General features: G+C 38.4%; 1 protein-coding gene across 1 annotated transcript in view; it reads right to left on the bottom strand.

The window, feature by feature from the left end:
- The window catches only part of cadpsa (Ca2+-dependent activator protein for secretion a), a 158,598-nt gene that overhangs the window by 127,963 nt on the left and 16,316 nt on the right, over positions 1-14,319 (bottom strand). Inside the window, exons 2-3 of the mRNA XM_028406129.1 lie at positions 8,975-9,088; positions 4,765-5,097 (exon numbers count right to left, since the gene is read on the bottom strand). Of these exons, the coding sequence (XP_028261930.1) occupies positions 4,765-5,097; positions 8,975-9,088 (447 nt within the window). The remainder of the gene's footprint in view (positions 1-4,764; positions 5,098-8,974; positions 9,089-14,319) is intronic.

Raw genomic sequence — 14,319 nt, 5'->3', positions numbered from 1 at the left:
TGCTCTACAAATAAAGCTGCCTACCATTTATCTTGTACTTAAAAAAGGAAGGAAAATCAGAAATAACAGCATGTACCTAATAATAGCCTGCCTTTTTATTCCAACTAAATAAGAGCTCTGCGCACTTTCATATAATGCATTTCTGTTTGGGTTGGTACAGCTAATAAGAACACCACCCAGCCGTCAGATAACCATTCAGCCATATGTAGCATGACTTCTAAATGAAAACAGCATACAGTGAATTATAAGTCATTCAGAATTGCAAAGCAGTCCCTCAAAAGCAGAATAACAGCCAACAAGACCTTCTATTCTCCCTTCCCCCCATGTCTCCTCTCAGTGCTGTATTGCAATAGACAGCAGCAGATTTCTCAGCTTACAGCTCATTAATTCAGAGTGGTTACTCCAGAAATGTAAATTGTCCATGACAAGAGGAAAAAAAAAAGCTTTTATTTTGTGCATCAGTCTGACAAAAACAGTTTTTTTCAAGATACTGGGTGACCAGGGAATTGACACAGTGTTAACTATGCTAAATCTGAAGCATTATTGGCTGTTGGGTACCAACCATAAAGGTGGGGTCTGATAAGCCCAGAGTCCAGAGTACTGGAACATTACAGATGAAGTGATGCTCCCATCATGCCTAGTGCCTTCTATAGCAGCCTATAGGGGGCAGGTCAGGGTTCAATAAGGCTATGTGCCCAACAAATGAGGTCAGCTGACTACCCATAATGACAAAGTCAGTTTATGTTAGCCATTCATCTTTGTGTCTATATGTGACACAACCTTGTTAATACACGGCTACTAAATATGAACATCCAAGGACAGGCAATGACAACTTACACTCCTAACTGTTATGGAGTGCATTTGTGTGTGTGTGTAGCCATAGAACCAAGCTTTTATTTACACTCTGTATCCTGTGCCAGGTTTCTACTGTTTTTCCTCCCACAGGCTTTGCAGCTTATGCCTACAAACTTCACAGTTCATTCTGTCACTTTAATTATACTATGGGCTTGAATGTCAAAGCTGCTTAGTATTAGTGCTTTCACTGTTTTCTATATTTACTATATGTGATATATGAATGGGACGGACCTATACGCAAATGCCACACCTCCGGAGCTTCTTCAGGAGTGGCTCATCGGATACACCTGCACCAATGAGGGTCCTTCTCCGCTGGACGTGCTGACGTTAAAACCCCGCGACTGTTTCACTTCAGACTGTCAGAGAGTAGATGACTCTGTGTGTGCCTTCAGTTCTCCCCGTGTTACCATCTGTATTGTAGCATTTGCGTGTCTCTCAAAGAGTTACTATCTGTGTGTTAAATAGTGTTTCATTTGTTAAGCTTTCAATGACTGTGTATTTAATTTAGTTTCTGCTGTTGTTAGTTTTGTGTGCTGTTCCTCCTGTGTGTGAGAGAGCGTTAAGCTCTGTTTGAGTAGATTTAATTTCTTTGTTTAAACCGTGTATGTGTTTTTGCTCTTAGAGTAATTTTGAGTTTGTTTGTTTAAATTGTGATAGTTTAGAGAGTGTCGCTCAGTAGGAGTAGTTGTGAGTTATTTATTTTATTCAACCGTTTTAGAGTTTAGCGTGTTTGTCTTTTGGTTTTTATTTTACACTGCTGTCTTGTTAATCCCCAGCAGGGTTCCTGCTTGTATTTTATTTTTCGAATTATTATTGTTTTTGTTTAACGGTTGTGAGTTCTGTTGAAGGAGTATATTTGTTATTTGTAATTTGTAACAATTGTACGTAAGTAAAGAAACAGACATTTGAGTTTGGCCTTCCGTTGGTTTATTTTTACTTGATGTTTACGTCCTTCCTCAACACCTAGACGAGCCGAGGATGTAACAGTGAGTCAATCTTCAATCAAGCTTATTGCTGGATTAACTGGGAGTGGTGACAAGTGGACAGTGCTTCAAAGATTTTAACAGTCTCAGCCTTTTACACAGTGCCATCCCCTCACTCTGTGTTTAAAAAACCCATCAAAACATCATGGACGGCTGGTCCAGAGAATTTTTATATAGTAGTCAGTTGCCAATATGATTTGACCCTGAAAACCTTCTAACAAAAGGTTTCTTAGTGGTTTACAATAGTATCAGATGTACTTAAAAACATACTAAACATTTACCAAGATTTGACTCCAAGAAAGGCCCCATTTTCAAAATGGTGACCATCAGGTCCCTAAAATGGCCATTCTCTTCCCTATAGACCAGGGACACTGGTGCCTGCTATATGTTTTGGCCATGTGATATTCTAATTAGAATATCTACATGATATATCTGTCTCTTTTTAACACTAAAAATGCATTAAGTTGTATCAACATCCTGTGAAGGCTTGAATAAACAGCAACTGGGAACACAAGTCCATTCATCAGTCCTTTCTGAAGAACCTTAACCACTTCAGAACCATTGTTTAAATCGGTAAAGTGTCTTGGTTTACAAGACTTTTGACAGCCCCATTAATTGGCACTACAAATTTGTGAGGTGATATAGCAGGTGGTATAGCAGATGGTTGAAGTAGTCAAGGATGAATTTTGTTTGAGTAAAATGGTATACACTGTGCTGCCAACAACACTTCAATTAGGCAAGAAATATCAAATGTCAGTATTCTCTATCACCAACTTCTGTTCAACAAATTGTGAATTTGGTGTTGAGTAAAGTAAAATGTTGTGTAATATTTATATAGGATGCATTGCATATATTACCTTATTGAAATCGAAGAAAAAAAGAAAAAAAAAAGGTATGTGGCCAAAAACACATGCTGAGTAGGAGTAAAATGATCTCAAACAGTACTACTAGTTACTAAAATCTAGATACTATTGAATGGCATAATAAAAAAATGATTTTTATATATTTTTATGCTAACAACAGCAAAATGCTGTTTGCTGATTTGACTTGTTTTGTTTCTAATTAGTAGCTTCTACTTTTTATTACAGCTATGTTAAAAGATCTTGCCTATATAACCATCTTCTGACAAAAATAGCAATAATTCAACAGCTCCAACCAGTTGATGAAAATAAATCTTAAAATCTTGCATTTCTTTTCTTTTTTTTCAAGCTACTGAAAAGCAACAGAAAACATCTACTGACCAAGTCCTCCTCTAAACTGTAATAAATAATTTATGTGTAATAATGTATGTTTTCAGATCATTTAAGTAAAGAGTCTGGGCTTAGTCTGGGTAGAAGAAGAACATAGAATGAAGGACGTGTTTTCAGACTTTCTTAGACAGCAGTGGAATTAAACAGTGAAGCAAACAAAAATGATAAGAGCACCCTTGACACTGAGCAAGATTCACCTGCCAAAGTGTCTCCATGATTGACCAAACCCTGGCTCTGCAGGCTAGCCTCTATACCTGCTGCTGACAGCCGGACATCATCATTACCGCAATCTGTCTTTAGGGCTCAGCTCTCTGCCCTGCTATCATCATTACACTCTGCTTTTATTAATAACTCATTTCCATTCCGGCAGCACATTTTCTATTGATACAATACCTGGCACTTTAATAGTGGATCATCTATGTATAGAAGCCTGTCTTATTGTTCCTCCCCGATGCTCAGACTGCTTCCTGCATTCAGTTTGTGACAAAGCCTCCGCACGTCTAATCATTCTCCTGCTGCCGGAATTTCACTCCACAGTGCAGAAGGAAATATGTCTCTACATATTTTCTGTATGCTTAGTAAATAATAAAGGTTTTTTTACACACCACTTGTGTGGCCATAAAATAATGACTGCTGAATATTTTTTGTGTGTGGCACAATAATAGAAAAATAATTAGGCTAAATATAAAAATTATCCCTCACAGAGAGAACAGATCAGAATCTAACCACAGGTGAGCTTCCACTTAGGTCTAATGACACAGAGGCCATCCTTGACGCAGCCTTGGCACGTCACTATTTATTAATAGCATTATATAATAGTAATAGCAACTCAGACACTTATGCGTGGTCACTTATTTTGAATGAAACTCTTTCCACCGAGTGCAAATAAATATAGACAAAACACGATTGACGTCACACGTAGGATTCTGAAGAGCACTTTTAAATCTCTCAGTGGATCTCCACCATGTCACCATGTTGACAGCATCTGCCTAAACTCTTGGTTAATCCAAATAGAGATGCCATTCAAAAGTAGTAATGGTTAATAATGTGGAAGTGCTAAAAAAATGTAAACCTACATGCAGTCATAAAAAGAAAGTCTGTGGTGATTGATTCACTTTTGAAGCCTAGGGGAACAGCAGTTTTTGACCCTTTTGGCTCTATGTCTTTGTCAGCCCAGACGTAGCATCTCACTCCACCATCATTTGCATGTCTTCTGGTTGGTTTAGGGCCTAATTAAAATGTACATTAAAAATTCAGATCTCACTCTGGTAGCCAAATGATGGTTAATATATATTCTTTCTCAGTTATTTTCCTAAGTCTGGGTTATTTGTTAAGCAAAAATGACCATTAAGTCAAGTCCAACCTAACACTTGCAAAATTATGAGTGCTATGAATTACTCATAACGTTCTCTTATCTAAAGGAACTGCAAAAAATAAAATCCCAGACCTCAGTGTGTGTTAATCAAGCATGAATATTAACACAAATGAGAGGATATTATCATCCAAATGGCTGGCTTGTATGCAACTTTCTGCATGAAGCCCATATGAAGTGAGGCAGCCTGACAACTCAGCCAGGATATTTTTGGCATTCTTCAACTTAATAAACACACAGATAAGTGAAGAGAAAAGAAACAAGACACACATATAAATGCAATTGATGAACTTAATGGACTAACTTGGCAGGCGTTGTAGAGGAGCTGGTGCTCAAACTTCTTGATGCCAAGGATCTGCTGGAACATCTCATACAGTTGGTCCTTGCTGAGGATGAGCTCAGAGGCGGCACTGGCCGTCATCCTCTGCTGGTGCTTCCTGGGGTCCTCTTCACCTCTGTAGATGGTGTCGAACTTGGCTATCCAGGAGCTCAGCACAGTCTCTTTGCTCAGGCCGTCGATTTCAGGCAGGCTGCGTACGCGCTTCTCTATGTGCTTCTTAAACACCTCTCGGGAGTCACTGGCTGAGCAGCCGCCACTCTGCACCATGCGGGACACACGGTCGCTCTTCAGGAAGATCTGCAAAAGAATAATATAAGAACTGCTCTGTTTCTGGTTTAAATCTTATTCTGCGAGAGAAGATGCTGCTAAAGCCATTTAGACTTTTTCAAGCCATCATATTTGACATTAACTAAATGTTTATTATGTACATAAATGTTTTAAAATCAATTTAAAATGTATATTTTACAAAAATGTTTTATGTGTAAGGACCAGGGGAGAAAGAATGACTGAAATATGTCTGACATGGTGTCCATACAGTTAAAAAATGATTTGAACCCCTGCTGTATAAATCATCTTTGTGCAAGGGTGAGCACCCAAATGACTCCTACACAAGTTAGATACACTTGTGCAGACTAGAGCAACAGTTGGTTAAAGTTGTGCTTAGTTACACATCAAGCGTACAAGATTAATCACTAGTTGTATAAGCAACAGAATACATCTTAAGGTTGTATGAGTGATCAAATGTGTGAGTCTCTGAGTCATCTCTGGTTGTGACAATACAAAAAAGAACTAAGGGACACAAAAGGGGATATCAGCAGTGTGTGATGTCAGTAGCTGCTGGCTAGCAGCTATGTGAGTCCATTAACTGGACATTGCACACAAAGAGGACCAAGAGGGCAGTGATAATCAAAGGTATACCTGTGCACATCCACCAGGCTAAATCAGCATATGCAAATTGGTAATCTATGTGCAGGAGTAACTGACTCCATACATATAAACCATCACATCCATTCAAGTTTCCCTGCTGATTAGTTGGTGCATTTTTAAGCAGCACAAACCTCTTGTAGTTATTATCTGTGGCCGTGAGAGGTAGACATGCAGAGAAGTGCAAAAATGTATTAAAACTGATGAAAACTGACCTATCGCTAACTTATATACTAACTATATACTAACTTTGGTGGAACATGATAGCTAATTTGTAGGGGAATTTTGACTTAATACATTACATGGTAGCCTGGTGAGCTATTCTTTTTCTACTCTACACAAAGAATTATTCTGGTCTATGAGGGTTAGAGTTGGATTTAAAGACGGTGGTACCAAAGGATGGAAAATAAACTGCCTCTGGATTTGGATAGACAAACATAGACTAGTATAAGACATCAAAAACGCTGTGCAGTGGGAGTAGGTATGCTGAATATGAATAATTGTTTAAAGTTTTGCTATAAAAAAAAAATTGAAGCAAATAATGAGTCATCACATACAGTCCGCTTATTTTTAGATCAACAAATGATAGGGTTTGGAGTTGGCTGTAAAGGGGAGGGATTCCAGAAACATTTCATGGAGAGACTTTTCACAATGGGATTAAGATCAGCAATTATTACAATTACCACAGATTCCCATGTAAAACTAATCATATGGCACAACTCATCCAGGTGGGCAGCAACTGCTGTCATGTGAAATGCTTACAAGCCTTCAGTTGCACACAAGAGCAACTAATTTAAAGTTGATGAAAATCCTGTTTTCTTGCCCATTTTACAATAAACAACCTCAATACACAAGGCCAGTCACCATTACTGTACACGCATGAGTGGCTTATCTTTGTGTGGGCTGCATCAACTGATATAGTTGGGCTAGGTTAGTTACTTATGATATAATGTGGCATAACCAAGAATTATTGTAAAAAATATTTTTTTTTTACAATAATTCTTATGGAGAACTCTCAGAGAAAACAATACAGAAATATATTTCCATCAGCCACTGCTATGTGCTCACTCGTTTAGATACCTATCTTCCTTTTTCTGGCATAGATTTTCATTTGTGAAACATTTTTAATTATTCAACAGCTATATTTGTTTTTAGTACAGTGTCCTTATTACGTTCAATAATCTACGGCACTATGGAAAGTTACATTGCAGATGATTTTTGTGTAAAAATTATTTACATTTTCTTTCACTGTATTAAAAATTGTTGTGCTGGAAAACAACAAATCCACCTCAAGTGAATAGTGCGCCACATTTAAGTGACTGCTTATAACTTTGTGATTGATGGATAGTGAATTCCTGTCACAGACTGCCAAGCTCTTTCTGACCCTTTGTCTGTGTTTATCTCCATCTTTCTATTTTTGTCCATCCTCTCTCTCTCTCTCTCTCACTTTAAGCCCAAAGCCAAAGCCAAGCTGTGAGCTTTAGGTTTTAATTGAATTGGATAGCCTGTGCCACCAGATTCATCTGTTAAATATCACACCGTTCTCGTTAGGCTTGCTTGCGCTGCCACAGTAAAAGATAAGGGAGTGCCAGTCAATGTGTCAGCATTGCCAAAACAACACACAGACATCCTCTGGGTTTGTTCCAGCACCCAGCATCACCCTCTGGTCTCCAGATACCAATTTATATATAATGTAAAATTACTGAATTCTATTTTTTATTTGATTTAATAACAATTACATTATGCAAATGATGTGCAGTGTCATGATCACCTCTTTGCTTTCTTTATTGGCTGTTAGATGCCAGGGATATGTGGGCTACAATCCGGAGCAACATCAACCATGAACATCAGTAAAATTGTGAGTGGCCCTCACATTTACAAATACAAAACATGGTTAAGATTATGCTTATGTAACATATGCCCGACATCATTCAATCATAGGACCAATTACAGCTGCTATAGTCAATGTTAGGAGGTAGGGTGTGTGTACATGCTGCAGATTTTAATTAAAGAGTCTGGATTCAAGCCCCCCGACACTAAGCTGTATTGTTTTTACTTGCTGTTGAGTTTTGTCTTTGCCTGTAGTTTAGTTTTTAATCACAGTTGGACTAAACAATTTTGATATTGTCTTGAATAAACCAGATCTTAATAATCCACACAGTAATGCATGAACAGCACAAAGGCTCTCCTCTCTGACCAGTTATTATTGGCTCACCAGTCCAAGAATCCCAGCTTATACTGCTCAGTGTGACTCATTCCACATACTGTGTGTCAAATGCCACATTGTAAGTCAGCTCTTGAATGCACAAATGTGAGCTGCAGACAAGACTCTGACTCCTCCATTAGCACATTTTATTTCCTGAGTGAATCAGACTCAGTGAATCCCGGGCCACTTGGGAGAACATTATTAACACTGCTCAGTGCACACTCTGCATCATTTATCAGGGCCGAGACAAGGTATCTCTGCTGAGGTTTGGATTTTTTTCATCTCATTCCTTTTCCTGCTTAGACGCATTGAACAAGGAGAGGCTGAGCTATATGATATGCACTGGATTTCTTTGGTGTATTACTGATTGGGGGTCATTCTTATTTTCTTTTTATAATGTTGTAGTGTCTGAATCTCTTTTTCTGACCAGACTGTTCTTATTGTATTGTACTGGTAGTATTTCAATATTTTCTACTAACTTATAGACATATGTGTGGATGCTTTCAGTTTGTATTATTAATATATTTATGAAAACATGTTAACAGGAGCTAACAAGAGGAAACTTACAATGTATGAAAGACTGACCTCGTTTTCTATCTTTGAATTAACTCTATTTAGCACTTGAATTTAAATGATCTGAAATTAAATTAAAGAACCTGCATCAAATCAAGTTGAAGACAGGATAGGAAGGGAGTTGTAACTATGGTAACCAAAATTTATCCTGTCATTTACCCTTATATTCTATGAATAATCCCATCAAATAGAGATTGCCTGTTTAAACAGTGAAAAAAGACAAACGTAGTGAGTGAAGATGAAACTTAAATGCAAAAGTGTAACATTGCCTGACAGGACTTGAACCTGTGTCTCATGTGTGATATGGGTGTTATGTTGCCAAAACATTCGATCTATCTGAGACTTAATGGGACAATAGTAACCCTATTCTGAAACTCCACCGCACTTTTTGGATGGGAAGCTGGAAGATTTATGAATATCCTCTAATAGCATCCTCTAACAACATTCTGGTGTAAAAGATGACAAACTTACCTCACAGTAGCTCTGCACGGCGTTAATGAAGGCCTCGTCAGCCACGATCTGAGTTTCTCCATTGAGGAATGCCTGGAAGCGCTCTCTGACTGTCTGCAGCTGCTGCTTACTGATCTGAAGGAGAAGCACAAGAAGACATGGTGTTGTTAATAAAAGCACAACCAGAAACTAAAATTAGGCAATCAAAAAGAAAAAAAAAATCGCTAATCGATAAGATGTTTTAAATGTAAAGATGAGCAGAGACTAAGCAGTGTTATGAATGAATGAGAAGGCACACACACAAAGAGACATGCTGGGTGTATTGTGGGCTGAGATTAAAATTTCACGTGGTCAGCAGCAATTTAAGTTTTAGCCTAAACTCCATAAAAAGTGCAATTGAACACCTAGTTTAACACATCATTACAGCCAATAGAGCAGCAGGGTCTGTTCAAGGAGAGGCAGCAATGATCTAGTTTACATGACTTACAGTGTTTTCAGGCATGGAGGAAAACCAAAATCAGGATGTTTGTTTGTTACATTTATCTGAATAGTTTGCAGCCTTTGGTTCCTTTCTTCCTGAACTCTCACACGAAATACCCACATTGAGGCTACGTTTACACATAGCAGGGTATTTTGAAAAATGAATATTTCCAAAATAACATCGTGCACACATCATCGTTTTCAAAAAAGTTTTCGTTTACATTAACCCGCATAAATACGCTCCCAAGAGCCATCAGAAGCCTCATCAACGCAGTCTGGCTCTCTGTGTCAGAAGTTGTTCCAACATTGCTGAACCAGGAGACCTAACATGTCTCTGCTCCTCTACATAGTAAGAGGAGCTGTATTTGCAAATGCAAACACATAAAAACTGCTTACACCAACAGAAATGCTAACACTACCCGGAATTATTCCACTACTAGACTACAGCCGTACTACACAAAAAAGGTTGCACGAACTGACACGCAGACTGCTGCAAACTGTTTTTGAATTCACATTCAAACGTGAATGGGGTTTTCCTAAATCTCTTTTGCTGGAGTTTTTAGAAAGAATCGTTTTCAGAGGCGAAAACTCTGTTTATGTGTAAATGAAAGGCACAAATGAAGGGGAAAATCTTCGTTTTTTTACACATACTCCTGTATGTGGAAAAAGGGTCTAAGTGAAGCAGATTTCCTAGGTTAACAAAGAAAAAAAAGGCAAAAATGCCTTTGTTTACCGGTACTCTACCAGTAAGAGGGCCAGACTGCATGGTGGAGGGAGAAAAAAGGTTAGCAAAGACCTGGAGGGATCCACGGCATGCGGGCAAAACATCTTCAAGTCACTCGGAAGATGATAAGGCGGCTAAAGAGATGTACGATGACATTAATGATGGAGGGGATGTGGACAACTTTTCTAGTTTTTTTTTTTGCCAGAAGGATGCTGTACTAAATGTTTTAGAATAAATGCAACATTTATTGGTATGATGAAAAAAACTGCACATACATCACAAGTGGATATGTGTCCCTGGTCTGACTGCGTTATTTCAGGACTCTTCAAACAAACACTGAGCTTTGTGTTTTATTTATGTCTTATTAGTGTCATCATTGTTTTTCTATTGTAACCAAAAAAATGCCATCACTGTGTGTAATACTGGAGAGTTCTTAAACACATTAGCACTACAAAGAAATGGCCAATAAAAAAAAAACCCTCTCGCCTTCAGTCACTGCTCCACACCTATTGGCCACTTTCCGTCCGCTGTCTTGGTAACGGTTACCATGGTCACCCCAGCAGAGGAAACAGCAGGAGATTACAGCTTCCTTAATAGGGGTCAAAGTTCACAGCTAAGATGAATTACAGTGAAGGGAGCTGTGTAATACTGTTTGTCCATAATACATCAGTGTGTGGCTAATTATTTTTAAATGGGAGGTCAGATGAAAATACTTATGTGCAATCTGTAAGTAGACTGCAGGTCAGTTATGTAATCAATGTCACCAATCCATCCATCAATATCATATGCATATAAGTGTATTTGAATCTGTCAGGAATTAGTGGAGGAGGGGACACAGGCGCAGGCAGAGAGGTGCTTATTAAATGGTGCCGAAACAAGGAGAACAGAAAAATACTCAAAACATAGAAAAACTCTTACATAAAACAAGGCTGAAACACATAGGGTAACGAACCATACAATCTGGCATTGTTTGCATCCTAAAGCACTTGAGGTTAAGGAACATCTTAAGGCTGAGTACACGGTGGTTATAAATGGTTTTAAACAGTTGAATCACACTTATATTATTATATAATATGAATATAATACTACTATTACTAATATAATTCTCCAAACACATACCGACCACAAACTAACCAGATCATGGGACCACACACCTATGCTTGGCAGTAAAGATTATGGCGATACCACACATGTCACAGCAGCTCGCAGGATCAAACATGACTTCAGAAGAAAAACAAATATGGAAGATGATGGACACTGACTGCTTGTCCTGTTAATGCAGTGTCCCCACCTGGGTTTAGGGAGTTTAGAATACTGGTAATGTCCTAGTCCTCACAAAGAGAACTTCAAAATTATGTTGATTTCTCGATGCTACATGTAACAGTTTATGCTAAAATGTAAAAACAATCAGAATTTTTGGACATTAAGCTCTCTGATGCTACTTCAACCTATCATAAAGTGTAGCCTGGAAATTCTCTGTTTGTAGTTGTGTGTGTCAGGCCTTCCCCCTCTTCCTGCTCCTCCACGCGCTCCAGCCTGCACACCTTATTTTAATTTTACTCATCAACTATGGCAGTATGTTTGCTCCACCTTTCTGTCTTCACTATGCAATACATTGTTCTGTCACCAAACATGGAAGTTGCATAGCCTGAGCTAACTCAGATAAATGCCTTATGAATAATTGCTCAGCTCAGTAGTGTTCCTTTTTAAAAACCCTGGTTTTGGGGTGTATTCTTCACTTATGATACAAAAAAATACTCTAGTCATATTACACTTCCTTCAAAGCAAACCTATTCTTGCAAATTAGTTCAAATGTCCTTTCTAAGGCTGTGTGAGCTGCTACAGTGTTTCTGTTGGCACAAGTTACCAGCAGTGAGTTATTATCACTATCACTGTGTGTGAGAGAGATAAAAAGAAACTGTTCTTTCTGCTGTGTTGTCCTACTGCTTGGTAAGGAGAAGGAGGGAGGAGTACAGCTCGCCTAATACAACACACATGCAATAATCTATATGTGCAATAACTTATATGTGCAATAATCCTTGCTGGTGTGCATTGCTTGTACATAATTCCTCTTATCTTTTATTTTTTACTGTACTATTTTTACTGTACTATATTTTCCTTTATTCTATTTAATTCCTGCTCTGACTGTCGGTGTTGTATTGCTCCTGGTACCCGAATTTCCCTGGGGGACCTTCCAAAAGGGATTAATATATTCTATTCTATTCTAAATTATCTCCACAGACAGGCATAGCTAATTCAAAGCACTGGATCTCTGGCAGGAAAAATTTTAATTTTAATTTACTGGAAATCATCTTTGTAAAAGGAGTGTGGAAACTGTTGTAAGACATAACAACATGAAGGCTCTTGAAGTGCTGAGATTAGAACCAAAGTGAAGTTCTATATATATTTTCTCTAGAATTCAATAAAAACGTTCAAGAGAGATCCAACCAGCGGGTTACAGTAATCTCTCAAGTAATTTATTGAAGATGACCTGAGTGCAGTGAATGCATCTCAGTGATTGTAATATCAGGACACCTTTTTCTTGAAGGTCCCAGGTACCTGTTTATCAGTTTTAATGCTCAAAATTGCAGGATGATGACAATGTTTCAAGCAACTCTGACAAGAGCCAGGGGATGTATGCAAAATAGTTACTGATCATAACTTTATTCATATTCTATTCTTTCCAAGAAGTGAGAAGAAAATGGCACATAGAGCATGTCCTGTCCTCCTTATCTGATGAGACCAAAATGGAGCTTTTTGGCCATCACACTAGACAGTATGTTTGATCATAGACTGTGGATCAGTATGGTGGGTGTACTATCAAGTCATGGAGATGTTAAAGGTATAATTTGTTGTATATACATATGACAACATATCATACCTTTAAGTTGTAAGTAGGGCTTAAGGTCCATTTGTTAATTAAAAAAAATTGTGATTATCAGCAGTAATCACTACCACAGTCGGTGGAAACCATAACAGAGCAAGTCTACTGCTGCCCTGATCTTGAACATTTAGATAATAGATTGTATTAATATTTGATTATTTACCAAACAAGGCAGATATTATCTGCAGATGGTGGTGCTGTTATCTAGCATCTTATTGAATTAAATTTACTCCATAAGAGCTTAATGGTTCTTTCCTGTCATCAAATATGCAGACTAATTGGATGATTCACCATATAGTACACTATACACTGTCTGAGTGCATGTTTAATAATATAATAATACTGGTACAGTGGCTCTCAATGCTGCCACATGAATCATTTTCCCATCACAGGGCTCACTCTTGGGGTCTATACTCTATTTTGAAATGAAAATATGGTTCCAGTCCAGTCATGCATGTTAAGAGCCATCTGTTATAATGTAATGCTCGGTTACCAGTGGCACTCCTGGGAGAGGATGACAGGGAAAGAAAATAGAAAAAAGAATAAAGGAAGGATAAATTAAAATGAGAGCCTTCATTCTACAGAGAAAATAAAAATCATCTACTGCAGTTTATCTGCATATTTGACCCTACAACACCTGAGTTCCACCAGTCTGGTCATCCTTGTTTATGGGTGCGGCAAACTCTCTCTGCTTCTACAAAAATGTCTTTAAATGCAGAAACAAAAAGCTGCACCTTTTTGTATTTAGGCAATGTGAGAGCACAGCAAGAGAGCAGGGAGACAATAGCAAATTATTAAGGTATTTTACATTAGCTGCTCTGAGAAAGTACTAAAGAGAAACAAACACAACGACAGAGGCAGACAGCAGTGCAGTGAGTAAGCAGTGTCTGGTGTGAGTGGAGGATGACCAGTCACTATGGCTGCCATCTGGGAGATAACACTGCTCTGTGTATGTGTGTATGTGTAGATGTGGATGTATGACATGTATGAGCAGATGCTTCCCTGTGTGTGTGTGTGTGTGTGTGTAACAGTACAGTGTGGACTTGCCTCCCTTGTGGAGACAAAGGCAAATCCTGTAATGTAAAGGCTACAGGCTAAAAGGGTGAGGAATAAGATTAACGTGAGTCAATGTGATGTCCTCTGAAATAATGGAAACATGCCTGTGTGGTGTGTGTATGTGGATGTGTGTGTGTCACATGCCTCTCTCAGTGGGTGCTCTCTATCAGCCAGTAATTGCTCCAGCTAGCGTGGCTGCTGGAGTGAGGCTGGATCTGGCTT

Source organism: Parambassis ranga, chromosome 5 (genome assembly GCF_900634625.1).
Source record: "Parambassis ranga chromosome 5, fParRan2.1, whole genome shotgun sequence".
Lineage (NCBI taxonomy): Eukaryota > Metazoa > Chordata > Actinopteri > Ambassidae > Parambassis > Parambassis ranga.
Note: the sequence above shows the minus strand (reverse complement) of the source record. Positions and strands in the feature narration are given on the sequence as shown.